Raw genomic sequence first — 15,588 nt, forward strand, 5'->3', positions numbered from 1 at the left:
TCACAAACTCAAAGAGATCCTTTGCTTGCTGAGTGCTGGCATTAAAGGTGTGCACCGTACCTGGCAAAATGAGTTTTTAAGGTAAAGCTGGGATCATCCCAGCCAATAACTACACTTGATGACTCATCGTAGGAGGCAAATAATAATGAAAAGCAGGGAGAGTTTATTCTATGTGACTACATGTTCAGGGTGCGGACATGACGCTTTCGGCGTAAGGGCAGGAAGAATTAAAGCAAGGCGTGTACATAATTTAGCAGTCATAGTCTTGGTGTGGTCACTGTCTCAGTTCTCAGTCCTGTGAAATGGTCCCAGGAGGGCTTATGCTGCCGCCACAGTAAGGTGGCTTTTTATTTTGGCTTGCTGTGATGGATAACCAGTCATTTGGGAAGAAGCCTGTCTTCCTGGCTTTTTTTCTGGGAATACAAGGTAACTGCAGGTTTATCACAGTGACTGATCTCTGTGTCTTTAGTTACAAATAAGGATACAGAAAGACAAAAATGAAGGCAGAGATACCAGGCTTTTAGTTAGCCTGGGGCTCCAAGTGAGGACTGTGTGCTCTATGGCAGAAGCAGCTTCTCTGAGCCTGTTTCACCTTTTGCCTCTCATGATGTGTCTCAGATGTACCCAATACACAGTTAGGAAGATTATGTTTGTTTCTTTCCAAGAGTTCATAAGCCTAGTCCTTATATTTTTTCAGGTTTTTGATCCACTGTGAAGTTGTAAGCATTTGTGTGTACACACGATTGTGAATGAGAGCCGGTTTGTGTGTGGAAGTCAGAGGACAGCTCTCAGGAGTCAGCTCTCTTCTGCTGTTACAGCAGTTGCTGATTGAACGTGTTGGCAGAAACACCTCACCCATGGAGCCATCTAGCTGGCCCATTTTAAAGTAGTTTTTGGTATGAAGTAGGAACTTCATTTTTTCTATGAGATTCTCCACTTGTTTAACAACTTTTGTTGAAAAGACTGCTGTTTTCCTATTGACTAATCTTGGCATCTTTGTGGAAAATTGGTTGATTGTACCAAGATTTCTCTGGGCTTTCAGGTCTATTTCATGGACTTAAATTTATGTCCACTCTTAGTTTTCTCACTATATATAGTTTTGTATTAACTTGGTTTCTTTTTAGATTGTTTAGGTTATTCATTGTTCCTATATTTTCACATATGAAATTTAGGATTAGCCTGTTTATGTAAAGAAGGTAATTTGAGCTTTAGTAAGAATTTTATTGGATTTTTGATTAATTGGAGTAGTGTTTCTGTCTTTATTGTTGTTTTCAGCATTGAGATTTTGCGTGTGTGTGTGTGTGTGTGTGTGTGTGTGTGTGTGTGTGTCTGCATGTGTCTGCTCATGTGGGGCACATGTGCATAAGCATGGTGGGCAGAGTGTCAGTTTCTTCCCACCAGGTAGGTTATGGGGAGCAAGCTTAGGTTGTTGGGTTTGGCAGAAGCTCTTTTACCTGCTGGGCCATCTTTTCAGCCCTGATGCCATAACAGTGAATCATTTAATCTATGACAACCAGATATCTTTTGGTTATGGATCGTTGGTTTCTTTAAAACATGTTTTATAGTTTTCAGTACACAAATATTCTAGTTTCTTGGTTAAATTTGTTACTAAGCATTTTGGGTTTTTTTGTTCTTGTTTGTTTGTTTTGTGGCGGGGGTCTTATTATGTAACTTTGGTTGGCCTGGCACTTGCTATATAGGCCAGGCTAGCCTTGAACTCATAGGAATCCACCTGCCTCAGCTTCTCAATTGTTGGAATAAAAGCATGTTTGTTTGTTTTTTTTAAACATGTATTTGTATGAGTGCTTTTCCATCATGTGTTAAGTGCACCACTTGTGTACAGTGGCCATGGAGGCCAGAAGAGGGCATTAGATCCTCTGGAACTAGAGGTAATGGATAACCGAGCTGTCCTAGAATTACTGGGACTTGAACTGAGGTCCTTTGCAAAAGCAGCAAGTGCAACCCCCATTGTTTTGTGAGGCTGTCATGATGAAGTTGTTTTGTCTTGAATATTGAGCAATTTTTTTCCAGCCATAGAGTTTTATTTTAAATAGGAAGTATACCAAAAACTTATTTTTGGAGATAGATGTGGTATGGCATACACACCTGTGGTCCCATCATTAGAGGAGAGTCGGGAGTTCAAGGCATGCCTTGGCTAAATAGGGAGTTGGAGGTGAGCCTTGACTACTGGGCTACATGGGACTGTCTAAAAGACTAAAAAAGCAAACCAACCAACCAAAAGAGCAACCACTTTTCTGCAGTTACTTGAGGGGGTGAAGTGTGCTCTTCAGGACTTAGTCTCAGGGACTACCCTGCACCACCTGCCCAGAGTCACACATAGCTTGGGTGGTACTTAGTGCTAAGAACATGCATGCAGAAGACTGGGAAATTACACTGTGTCATCTTCCTTCCCTAAAATATGGATGTTAATGGGAGTTGGGGGTTATGAACACTTAATTGCTCCTCCTTATTCTTTTAAACAAATTTCTCTCCCCTCTCCCACACCCCATTTTTGAAGTTCCGTGTAGCTCTGGCTGGCCTGGAACTTGCTATGCAGTGTGGCTTCTAACTCAGAGATGTACCTGCCTCTGCTTCCCGAATGCTGGGATTTAAGGTTGCCTTTTTGCAACAGTGCTGTCAGCTGTTAACATGATGTTTTTGCCTGAGAGAGTGAGTGAGTTTTGGCTTGATAGGGTTGTTGGAAAGTGGGTAATTACTGCTTTGGTGATTTCTGTCCTTTCTTCCCTCCCTCTTTATTTTTTAAGTGGGTGTGGAGCTTAATCCAGAGTCTCATATGCTACACTGCAGCCTTGTACCACTGAGCTTTATTACTAGTCCCATAATAAATAGTTCTTTATTTGTAAAAATTGTGGATGATTAGAAGATGTAGTTTGACTTTGTAATCAAGTATTAGAGAAGAGAATTATCTTAGTTGTTTAACATCTATTACAAAGAACTTCGTTAAAATAGTTCAATTTTCAGAGTGTTCTTCGGTGTAATTTCTCAAACAATGTATACCATGTCAAGAATATATAAATAATAAATTTTGTATGAGTAATGCAGAAAATGTGTTAAACTGGGTTTCAACAGTTTTTGCTGTCACCTTGAGTGTAAGAGATCCTAGTTATCAGAGAACTGTCTTAACCAGCAGAACCAGGGGCAGGGTTCCTTTGTTCTGGTGAGAGACAGGATTAACTATTCATGACTTTGGCTGTGGTGAGACACCTGTGACTGTTTCCTTACACCTCACTGCTGACAGAGAGCAGTGGCAGTGAGGCGAATACCAGCTCTGTTCTTAGGCATTACATTTTATATTTAGTTCTTAATTCCACAACACCTAAACACTGACTGATGAAGGGTTGGTTTTAACTTACCTTTGCAGCATTTAGACTTAGTGATATGGCTCCTAGGTTGTCTTTTTGCTCCATGTCTTTTTACCACCACATCTTCTTTCTTGGGGTGGGAAAGACTAGGGATTAACATTTGGTGGGTCTGGGCCACTTTTCAAAAGCCAGCACAAAATCCTTTCTCTAATGTTAGCATTTCTTCTGCTTATACCCCTGACTTCCACAGGGACACCCCGGCATTCACATCACCAAATATAAACAAACAAAATAGATAAAGTGTGATAATTTTAAAACAAAAAAGAAACCTTACAGGGGCAAGACTCTTCCTTCTGCCCTGTCCCCATCACCCCCCTCGTTTCTGTTTCATTTAAGTTTAATGTAACATCTTGTTCATTCCGTCGAGGTGTATTACACCCACCCTATGTGTCCATGACTGTGAGTATGTAGGTGTGGGGCCAGAGGTGTCCTCTGCATCACTTCTCTACCTTGTTTCTTTCTTTCCTTTTTTTGAGATACAGTCTCACACTGATTTCAGCATTGGAATTAAAGGCAAGCCTTGCTTTTCACGCAGTAAGTGCTTGGATCCCAATTCTGGTCTTCATATGCAGACCACATTAGCAACTGGACCCTCCCAAGCTCAGCAGCAAAGGCTACTTTAAAGAAAGGTGATATTAGAAATTTATTTTTGGAAAAAAAAAAAAAGAATTAAAATTCCAAAGATAAGCTTATTTTTATTGAGCAAAATTTGTTACAACTGAAAAATATTCACTGAAAATTTTTTTTTCTTTTTTTTTTTTGAGACAGGGTTTCTCTCTGTGCAACAGTTCTGGCTGTCCTGGAACTCATAAAGAACTCCCCACCTCTGCCTTCTGAGCGCTGGGACTAAAAGTGTGCACCACCACTGTCTGGCAAACTTTATTTTTTTTAAATGAACAGGTTTTTTTTTTTCTTTTTTTCTTTTTTTTAAGTTTTTTTTTATTTAATATGCACTGGTGTTTGTCTTGCCTGTATGTTTGTGTGAGGGAGTCTGATCCAGTGGAACTTGAGTTAATAGACGGTTGTGAACTGCCATGTGGGTTCTGGGAATTGAATCCGGGTCCTTTGGAAGAGCAGACAGTGCTCTCAACCACTGAGCCATCTCTCCAGCCCCTGTGAACAGTTTCTTGACACACATTTGTATATTAAATGCAACTTGGTTAGTTGTGTAACAACACAACAGTGAAATTGTGATGAAGGGTATTTTTGTAAATTATGTAAGGCACTTTATTGTTTATAGTGTTTAGTGTGTGGTAATTATTCTCAAGCATCAGTTTCAAGGAATTTCATTCCCTCTTCTGACCTCTGTGGGTACTAGGCATAAACGTGGCACCTAGACATACAGACAAAATACCTATATACATAAAGTAAAAACATTTAAAAAAAAATCTATCTTAAACATACTCAAATAAAATCAGGTTTACGGTTGGCCATGTAAAGAATTTGTCAAGTGAAAGTTTTTGTTAGCATCTAGGAAGCACTATATTCTAATTTACAGTATCACAAAAGTCAAGGGCCTCATGTTAGGTTTGTGATGGAATTGACAGGAGCATCTCATGTTTATGGCACCCCTGTTGTTTCTTCTGCTGTCATTGTTATTAGGGTTCTCAGAGGATTAGGGCTGCCTGGTTTTGCTCCTAGAGTAATTAATTGCATCATCTTTTTTCTTGTATGTTTCTGGTCACAGTTCTTTACACTGTACCTAGTTCTGAATGAGTAAGAGTTTTGAACCTCTGTGTTATGAAATAGAAATGCTAGAGATGAAGGGCATTAAAGAGTTAAATCCTTACAAGCAATCTCAGTAACTTTTAAGATACAAGCAAAAATGGTATCTAAGAGGTAGGTGGAAGGAGGCAAGCTTGTAGGCTGTGGATACAACAGTGTGAATGTAGAGGTTAGGGGTGGAGCTAAAGTTGGTAGAGTGCTTGCCTAGAGTGCTGGACACCTGAGGTTCAATCCTGAGCTCTTCACAAGTTCAAGCCCAGTTCTCTAGACACCCTGTCTCAGAAAACAAACAAGGGGAATCTTTACTTTTTTCCCTTAAAATTTTTTGGACTTCTTTATTTGTGTGTGTTGCATATTGTGTATGTGTTGGAAGGTGGGATGCACATGCCATGGCATGTATATAAAGATCAGAGGACAATTTTGTGAAATTCTCTTCTACCCTTACATGAGTTCGGGGACCCAACTTAGGTTTTCAGGCTTGTACAACATGCACTTTTACCTACCAAGCCATTTTGACTGCCCAGCGTGTTTCTTTGATTTGGTATATAAGGTAATATATGTATAAGAAGAATGTGGTATCACAGACCACCTATTTTAATCAATAAAGCTAATTAGCAGTGGTAAGATTTCAGTTGGTATAAGGTCTGATAGACCTACATTGTAAAAGACTTCAGAGAAGGCTGAGGAGGACAGCCAGGACTACACAGAAACACCCTGTTTCCAAAAAAAAAAAAAAAGAATTGTGTGGGAAATGACAAGCACATGAAGGATTTAGACTTCCAGAGAATTACAGAAGTAAAAGCATTTAAAGAATAATGTCTGACCCCACTACTTTGGAGGATGAGACAATAAAACTTATATCCTCCTATAATTTTATATAAAAACTAAAATAAATACTTATTTTCTCTGTGAGGTAAAGAAGCATAGTTTTATGGTGTGAGTAGAAACAGGGTTATGGACCCATGCCAAATGATGAATTAAAGGATCAGAGGTGTAAGGTGCTGATTGTAATACTGTGAAGCATTTTGAGTGCAGTGTGTAGATATGTAACATAGGGAAGCAGATAAAGCCTGAAGGAAAGCAATCAGGTTGATGGATTTTATTTTTTAATTTTTACAAATATATTCACGCAATTTGCAATTCCCTGCGTTCTGTGTATGTCATTGTTCATATGTGGAAGTTAGAGGGCTGCTTTCAGGAATTGATCTCTTCTTCCGCCTACGTGAGTCCTGAGGATTGAACTCAGGAAGTCAGCTTTAATGGCAGGTGCCTTTTTTATCTGCTCAGCCATCAAGGCAGCCCCAGATTGATGAACTTAAAAAACAACAATCATTGGCATATCATTGGTATAGAAATACAAATGAAGGCTGTTGGTTGAAGAAATAGGTATTTGCAAGGTTATAAGGCTGCTTGTGGGCCATAGTGTTTTAAAAGGTGATGGTAAAAGCAGATTGGGTTTTTAAACCACGTTAGAGAGATGCTTAAGGACACCATTGTGAAGTATGCTAGAGGAAAGTGAAGATTAACATAGACATTAATGAGAAGACTGGTTAAAATGAGTGGTTTAATTGCAGAAAAAGTGTAGTTTTCTTGTTTTTGGACTCTACTCACCCACCCCCAGGTTTTTCTGTGTCACAGCTTTGGAAACTTGCTTTGTTCTAGGCTGTCTTTGAACTCATAGAGATCTACCTGCCTCTGCCTCCAACTGCTGAATTAGAGGCTTGTATTACCACCATGCCTGGCTGCCTTCCAAGGTCTGGCCATCACGCAGGGTTTATAATCATTCCTGAATCTTTCAGTTTTTCTGGAACCACACAAATCTTCATGATTTGGAGAAAATGTGAAAGGAATATTGGAAACCCTTTGTGTTGCCACAATGCTGGTTGGCTCCACAGTCTTAAAATAGTTTTTACCTTGAACTAACAAAAAACAAAAACAAAAACAAAAAAAAAACCCAAACAACAACAACAAAAAAACAGTGAAGTAAGAACTTACAATTTTTTATTTTTTTGCAACAAGATATTGTCATGGTGAAGGTGGTTCAAGTACAATTTCATTCTGAAACATGCAGTCAAAAGAATGTAGGGAGCCTGAGATACAGAGTGAGGTTAACTTCGACACGCAGTGGCATACGGATTAAAAAGTACATGGTGAAGTTTGGTACTAAAAAGGAGAAGTAAGAGTTAAGTGTAAAGGACAAGTTTGTACAAAATTACACAAACACCAAGAAAGTAGAGAGGCCTGTACCTCATAAGCTCCTTCAGTAAATATTTATTGAGGGGGCGCTGTGCTTTGCTAGCCAGTGGGGAACACGGGTTGTGTGTGTTCTTTCTGAGCTCTGCATGGATTATCTAGTTATTTGTCCAGACTAGCCTGTCAAGTAGTAATAGTTTTGTTTGTTTTATTGATAAGGAAAGACAGGCTTTAGATAGTATAGTCAGTTTGCTGAAGGTCTCATGGTTTTTGAAATGAAAAAGTGTTTCTGAGTCCCCCGCAGAGGCATTTCTCCTTTTGAAATGGGGGATCCTTTACTGAGCAGTCTCTCTGTGGCCCCTTGTGCTGGGCTGTTACTCACCTCAGAATTTTCAAGGTAAGCTGTATTATTATACCAGTTTAACTAATTTTATACTGTCCATGGGATGAGGAGACATGCTTAAATTAGGAAACTCTTAACAACACTGGGAAAGAGTTTTCCTACTCTGTTTTATTTTATGCAGCAACTATTTTTATTTTTTCTATTTCTTCATATTTTAATTTTATTAGTGTAGACACACACACACACACACACACACACACACACACACACACACTCACTCGTGTGCGCAGACATGTGTACATACCCCTAGCCCCAATTATTGAGGTATGCTTTGGCGTTCTGGGACCTTATAGTGTTCCAGTAATGCAGTTTTCTTTTAATATTTGTTTATTTATTTTTTTGGTTTTTGTGAGGCAAGGTTTCTCCGTGTATGATTTATTTTTAGTATGTGAACTTTTTATTATAAAAGTATAGTGCAATTAAAAAAAAACACAGTTAAAATACTTTTAGGAATAGAAAAAAAAAGCAGCGCTTCACGTGAAATAATAACTAGGTTTTACTTCTTGGAATTGTCAGCCTTCGGCTAGTTGGTGTGTTTAATCGACTGTGCTCAATTTTTCCTCTGCCTTTGCTTTTGCTCTGTTCTTTTTATTCTTCCCTTTAAGTCCTTCTCCTACCCAATGTGGTTCCAGCAACCATCTTTTAATTAAATTGAACTTAAATTTGTGATGTAGGTGGCGTTGCCAGTCCTTTCCTAAAAGGACGAAAATATCATCTCTGCTCGGTACCTGGGTGTTGCTGTTCACTTGTGCACTGTGAAGGAGGAGGGGAAAACTAAGGTGTAAAAGAACTCTCTTTCTAAAAGCGTTAGGGACTAGATACTATGTATAGCTTTAATTAAAAACAATCAGGAAAATAGAACAGAGATTAAGCGTATTTTAATCATTGAATTGGGGTTTTGGTTTAATATTTCATTCTTAAGTGACAAAAATGATTCACTGAGCCATATTTTTTAGGGCTAATCAAATAGAAGCAGCCAGGGGTTGCATATCTGTTTGTTGCAGACTGAAACATTGTAATTTAGGATCTTAAATTATTTAGTATATACTGAGTTTAGATGTTAGCATTTCATGTTTGTGTTGTAATTTGTTTATTTTGAGACCTTTTATAGAGCCGGGGTAGTTCCACCTTAAAAAGAAAAAGGACACCCCTCTGCTTAAAAGAAATGGTACTTCCTGCTTTCATAAACAGTCATGTGCATAGTTTAGCAGGGCCTGATGCCTCTGGAGCTTTTTCCCTTTATAGCACCATTGAATCGGAGTCCTAACTGAAGTACTGTGAATCTTGTGGCCTCATTCTGAACAAAAGGGATTAGAGAAGAAAAATCTCTTGATATAAGGCTTGTAAGCAAGGGCGGGCAATCTTGGTTGTGAATATTTTCTGATTTTTCCAGAAATCAAGCAGAAGATTGAGCTGCTGATGTCAGTTAACTCTGAGAAGTCGTCCTCTTCAGAAAGGTACAGCTACATCTCTTGCATGAACAATTAATGGTGTAGCATTGCTAAGAAACAAACAGGACATATTTTTTTCCTTGTCAAGTTTGCTATATAACGTATTGTACTGCATGCTGGCATTGTGCTGTATTGAAGATGTGTATTTGGGCAAGCTGTTCTGCTTTGCGAAGGGAAATTGATTTTTTTTAGAAAAACAGTCGGTCTAATCAGCTGCAGCATGCACACCATAACACATCAGAGTGCTGGTTCATGTGTGACAGCTGCTGAAAGCTGAAAAAATAATTTAACTGAGAAAAATCTTCCGTTTTTAAAGGAACTATTATAAGATTTTTGTTCTTATGTTTTGAGGTGGCTGCTATATAGAATTTCCAAGGTTATTTGTAAATATCTAGCTTAAGCATAGTTGATTTTTTTTTTTACTGTAATAAGTATTATCTTTTTTTTTTTTAATGAACAAAGGGAGTGCCATTTGTACATAGCTTAGGAATTGCAAACCCACAGATTAGTCACATTCTGAAAAAGAGATATGATGTTTCTTCAAGTCTGTGCTAGGCAGTGGAACAGTCACTGCATGCAGTAATGGTTCATGCCTGCAGGTAAGGACAACATGACTCAGAAGTATTTTTAAAGCAATTATTTTAACTGTCATTCATATGATTATACCTGTAAGGAGAAATTTCATGAAACTACTATTTTGCCTTTTAAGCAAAACTAAGATATTTTTATCTGCTGTAAACGTTGAGACTAAAGTTCCCTATTTTTAATAAGTAAATTCTGTGTTCATTTGTTTATTAAAAGTGTGTATATATAATATGTATTCAGAATATTTTAAATTGAGATTCTCAGGCAAAGAGTTGATGGCTACCTTTTCTTTTGCCTGTCTTATCAATTATAGTTAATGTTGACAATTGTGTTTAAGCCATATTGGTTTATCTTTCCAAGGGTTAATTTTTAGAGCTTTGTTGTTGATAGATTGAAAATTTAGGAAAATAATGTGGAAAATCACTTGGTGGTAAGGAAATGATACACGAAAAATATTGCTAAAACAAAAACAGAAACTGATCCTAGCTGATCCTCCATGGCAAAATTGACTTACTAGTATTATTAGGGGAAAAGCTCTGGTTACAGCTTCAGGTACAAATGAACATGTAACTACTTTAGAGATTTAAAATAAAAAGTAACTAAAGTGGTTTGGTTTATTTTTCTTGACCCTTCTAACTTCTTGTTTGTGGCTAGCCACCTGATTTCAATCATTCTGTTAACTGAACCTTCAGCCTTGTGACTATCCTGCCAGAAAAATGGTGGTGATGGGAACAGTAGAGGGTAGGGGTGTGAGTCAGGAACGGTCCAAGTGTAAGCTGTAGTGTTTTGTATGACGAGTGTGCTTAAGAAGATGACAGCAATAATTATGTATCCTTTGGAATGAATTCTTTATTGGTACATTGAGGGATGAACACAGTGGATGAATATTTTTCAGAAACAAGTTAGGAATGAATAAATTTTTTTCTGACTAATTCTATAAAAAATACTCATATTTTCATAGTGTTCTTTACTTAGGCTGTTGTTATTTTGAAGAAAAGAGAACACGTGTTGTCAAAATTACAATGCTTAGAAACTAAGTGCTGTGAGGATGGCTTTCTGCACGGCTTACTGGAGCTTGCCTGTTGATGTCAGTGGGCGCTTAGAGTTAAATTAGGCAATTGTGACATTCTCACTTAGGTGGTGAGCATGATTTATGCATCAATGCAATACTTTGTAAGCATGAATGCTGTCTAATTAAATATTAAAACAGAATGCCCCCTTTCTCTCCATTTCATTAAAAGCTGTGTCATTTGACTTTTTAATTTAATTTATTTAAAACAGTAGTTTTCAACCTTCTTAAATGCTTTGACCCTCAAATACAGTTCCCTCAGGTTGTGGTGACCCCCAGCCATAAAATTATTTTTGTTGCTACTCATAACTGTAATTTTGCTACTGTTATGAATCATAATGTGAATATCTGTGTTTTCCGATGGTCTTGGGCAATCCCTGTGAAAAGGGGTTATGACCCACAGGTTGAGAATTGCTGATTTAGAAGAAATATGTAAAAGATAACCTCAAGTGTAAAAAGTTCATTATCTAATACCACTGTGTCTTGTCCAGGGTGTAATACCTTATAGTTCCATACAGCATTCATCACAGTTTTCAATTCTTGTTCATCACTTATTATATTTAAAAATATTTTATTTGACTTAAAAAAAAACACTTTTGGTTTAAAGAAAAAGAAATGGCTTATGGTCTTAGGCATAGTAACCTGAAGTGTTTGAGGTCCTTGAGATTTTCTTAGTGTCAGGGTTCTAGATACCAATCAGTACGTAGTTCTCCACAGAGGGAGAAGCTCTTCAGCTGTGTGACACCAAAAGGTGTTATTCTTGTACTTGGTCAGCTCTGTCCCTGACGTTTAGACGGACCTTCGGACAGAGCTCTAGATAGAGACCCTGCTTCTGAATAAGAAGCATAGTAGGTATGGACTCTGTGCTGTGGTGTTTTTAATGCCTTGATCTTACACCTTACACATTATCTAGAAAAGGCTTGTTTTATGAAAGCTATTATTGGCTTTTTGTTCATATACTTTTCTAAAATGAGAAAAGTGTAAAAAAAATCAACTTAAAGTTTATAGACATTGGAGGACTCTTTCACTAAAAATATTATTAGTTCAAAGTAAAATTATGCTGGAGTTTGTTTAGATAATACAGATCACTAACACATCACAGCAGTTCTTGAAATTAATTTTACAGTTATGCCTGTAGCCCAGATGCTATAGTGGAGATCCGTAAGAGTGGACTCAGTAGGTAAGATGTGCAGTACACATGCTCCAGTTAGGAAGGCTGCTCACAGGCCAGAGTCACTGCATAACTGAGCTGCTGCTTAAAATGTCAGCTTACCTTTTAAACATTAATAGCAGACAATGTTATTGAATGAATGATAAATTAAAAAAACAAGTGATGAGTGTTGTGGCCAGTTAAGAGGGGACATCTGCTGCAAGAGTGCCTTCTGGAAGTTCCAGGAGTACGTCCTACTACAGATAATTCTTTTTTCAATTGAGTGCTTGCTGAATGAACGAACACGTTGATTTGTTAACAGGGTAGTGATCGTGCTTAGACACAGTTTATCTTGTTGTTTACTCCTATTTTAGTATAATAAACTAATAGCTAATAGCAAAAGTTAAGCTTTCATCTTTTTTTTCCTTCTCTTTTGCTTTATTCTAGCCGTAGCTCTTTTGGAGTTTATGGAGTAGAACATGTGGTAAAGAGAAGGAATAGTAATCAAAGCTCTGAAAAAGGGTAGCAGTTACTAAACAACCTAGATAACATTTCTCCTCTTGGTTGGCTGGTTGTTGGTGTTGGGAATTGAACCAGATACTACTTGTTAATAGGATGAGGGGAGAGGGAGAGTGCAGAATGAGTGAGAAGGTATATGTCCCATAGTCACTTAATTAGTCAATCAGTGCTATAATTAGGATTTCTGTTTTCTCAGGAAAAAAGACTTTAACAGGACAAGCTCTTTGTACTTGTGTGTGACATTTTTAGTGTTATAAAGAGGATCCTCGTAGCATCCCAAAGAGTCAGCAAATACTGAATTCACAAGTTGCTAGTTGCCCTTTTCATGAATGGAGAAACAGGGAAGGAAGACAAGTCCTTAACATCATGCTGTGGCCTGTGTTGTACCAGTGCTGAGTAAGCAGTTGGTGAGAAGTGCCGGGGATGATGCGCTGCCCTAACCCTGTGTTGAGGGCATTTTGGGTGCGAGGCCTGTGCTTGTTCAGGCCTGTCTCAGTTTTCTTTCTTATTTTAGAGCAAACAGAAAACTTGAAGAACAGTGAGAAGGGAGAAATTGATGGTGAGGGTGATCCCAGAACAAGGTGTCCCTTATTTGTGCTAGGAGCTGTGGTGAGATCTGCTCAGCACAGGTGGACAGTCAGAGCTTCTCTTCTTTCCTCATTCCCCTCCTCCCGGCCCACACACTAGGCTGTGCATTCATTGATGACTGTACTTTTCCTTTTTCCTCTCCCCATCCTGCTGTTGCTTTCTTAGTTTCTCCGTTTACAGGATAGACTTTTTTTTTTTTCTTTTTCTGAATGGTAGAATGAGTCAGTGGTGGCTGAATGCTTATTTATATTTAGTATTTATTAGTATTTTATTGAAGATAATAGGATTTTACAGACCATAGGAAATAGTTTTTACAGACCATATAAAATATAGTTGGTTTTTTTTTTTTTTAAAGTTTATGATTTTTGTGTGGCATTTAAGAAATCTTTGCCAAGCCTTAGGGCCCTTCCCATTCAGTGTTCTTTTTTTTTTCTTTGCTTTTTTGAGATAGGGCTTCTCTGTGTAGCCTGGGCTTTAGACTTGCTTTGTATGCCAGGCTGGCCTGGAACTCACAGAGATCTGCCTGCCTTTGCCTCCCTGAGTGCTGGGATTATAGGCGAGTGCCAATCACCACACCCAGCTGGGGCATTTAGATTTTGTGTTGGATTTATTTAAAGAAATTTTAAGTTCTTCTTTTTTTTTGTTTATTGTTTGGTCTTGTTTTATTTTTTTGAGGCAGGGTTTCTCTGTGTAGCCCCAACTGTTCTGGAACTCACTTTGTAGACTAGGTGTTCCTTGAACTCAGAGCTTGAGGTCCAATAAACATAATATTGTTTTTTAATATTGAGGTAGTGATTAATAATTAGGTTTTGATTTATTTGCTAGGTTTTGATTTCTTTTTTACATATAGCTCTTCAGTTGTTTCTGTTTTGAATGTTGTATAAATCAAAACCCTCAAATTTTATGCTTGGCTACAAAGACAAATTGGATGGTTGGGAAATGTTTGTTAATATGATAGAGTCAAGTACATGATACAGCAGTCTTTAAGATTTTTGATAAAAACTCTGCTAGAGCTGAGCACAGTGGCACACTCCTGTAATCTCAGCTCTCCTGGAGGCAGAGACAGGTGGATCGTTGTGAGTTCAAGGCCAGCCTGATCTACAAAGTGGGTCGAGGATAGCCAAGGCTACACACAGAAACCCTGTCTCAATAAAAACAACAAAACAAAGCTCCTCTAGACTGCATTGTTTGCCTCTGTCCTCTTGTGTTCTGGCTGTGAGTTGTGTGAGAAGCTTCATTGAATTAAACAGAGCAGGAGTGAGAGAGCCCTCTCAGAGTTGTCAAATGAAAGCAGTCAGCTTCGTTTGCTTGGGCAGATAGCTCTGGGAGCAGCTGAAGGGTTACATGGAAGGGAGAAAGCATTTTCTCCTGAAAACACTTGAGAGATACTTGGCACACGTGATCTGAGACAATTGGTACACGTGAACTGAGGATGCATAGGTCACCCACACAGCATTGGAGTTCTGTGCTGCGGTGTCTTCATCTGAGTGGAAAAATGGACGGGGTTAGGGTCCTCCCTGGAATCCTTGAACACAGTGCAGTAAGAGACATTCATACATAGAAGTAATACGTGGGAAAAGTAAAGAAAACTGCAAGGAAAAGGAGGATTGTGGGGGAAGGTGTACCCTGGTGGTAAAGCATATGCTTGGCTTGACTGGGTATCCTGGCTCAGGCCCCAGAACCAAAACAAAATAAAAAAAAGAGACACGAGACCTCCCCACCACCTCCTGCCAATTCTTTGTGTCCTTTTGCCCGTCTCTTCCAGTGTATTACCTTGTGCTTTCCATGCAGTGCTTTCCATTTTCTGTATCTTGTGTCTACTTCTGTCCCTTTCACCTACTGATGGATTTGGGGGCTATTTGTTGTTTGTGGCTATTGGGTTAGGAATAGTGTTGCTATGAGCATATGTATGCATGTCTTTTGGTAAGTGAATCTGTGCATTTTTGTTGAGTCTATATTTGTGAACAGATGGGGGGCCTATTTTTGAGGGCATATGTTATAAAGAAGATGAGCAGTAGAACTTAGCCAGGGTCACAGGGTCCATCCTCCATGGCACCATTTCTCTCTGATGATCTTCTTTAATAGGTCCTAGAGGGCCTGCATCTTAACATTAGCTTTCAGAGTTGGTTTCAATAGCAAAATCATTACTCAGGTAAATCCTCTTAGAAGCTTATCTTGTAAATCATGTGAGAAAGAACCTACTTTTGGGACCTGGGGAGATAAATCAGTCTTGTGACATTTTTGTATCTTTTAAACTGTTAACTTTTTAAGTTGTGCTTACTCATGAAAAATTTCTTGAACCAGCATGAAAGTGTAGTTTTACCATTTGATTTCTGGCTATTAAAATAGCAGGCAGGCATTTATCTGAACCGCCTTTTTGTTGATAATTATAGGCTTTATTTCCTACACTATTATATTTGTTATCAATTTAAACTTTGATTTCTGATGTCAGGAAGGTTGTTCAAGTCATAGCCATGTAAACCATTTCAAACACAAATCTGTTGGGGAGGTCATTCATCTCC

The 15,588-nt window shown here is 38.4% G+C and overlaps 1 protein-coding gene across 2 annotated transcripts in view; it reads left to right on the top strand.

The window, feature by feature from the left end:
* Window positions 1–8,919: 8,919 nt before the first annotated feature.
* Window positions 8,920–15,588, top strand: part of Srpk2 (SRSF protein kinase 2) — a 117,891-nt gene continuing 111,222 nt past the window's right edge. For both annotated transcript variants that reach the window (XM_055612585.1, XM_055612586.1), the window contains exon 1: window positions 8,920–9,161. In XM_055612585.1, the coding sequence (XP_055468560.1) occupies window positions 9,124–9,161 (38 nt within the window). In that variant the 5' untranslated portion in view covers window positions 8,920–9,123. The remainder of the gene's footprint in view (window positions 9,162–15,588) is intronic.

This window comes from Psammomys obesus, unplaced genomic scaffold, assembly GCF_907164565.1.
Source record: "Psammomys obesus unplaced genomic scaffold, mPsaObe1.curated_primary_1811, whole genome shotgun sequence".
Lineage (NCBI taxonomy): Eukaryota > Metazoa > Chordata > Mammalia > Rodentia > Muridae > Psammomys > Psammomys obesus.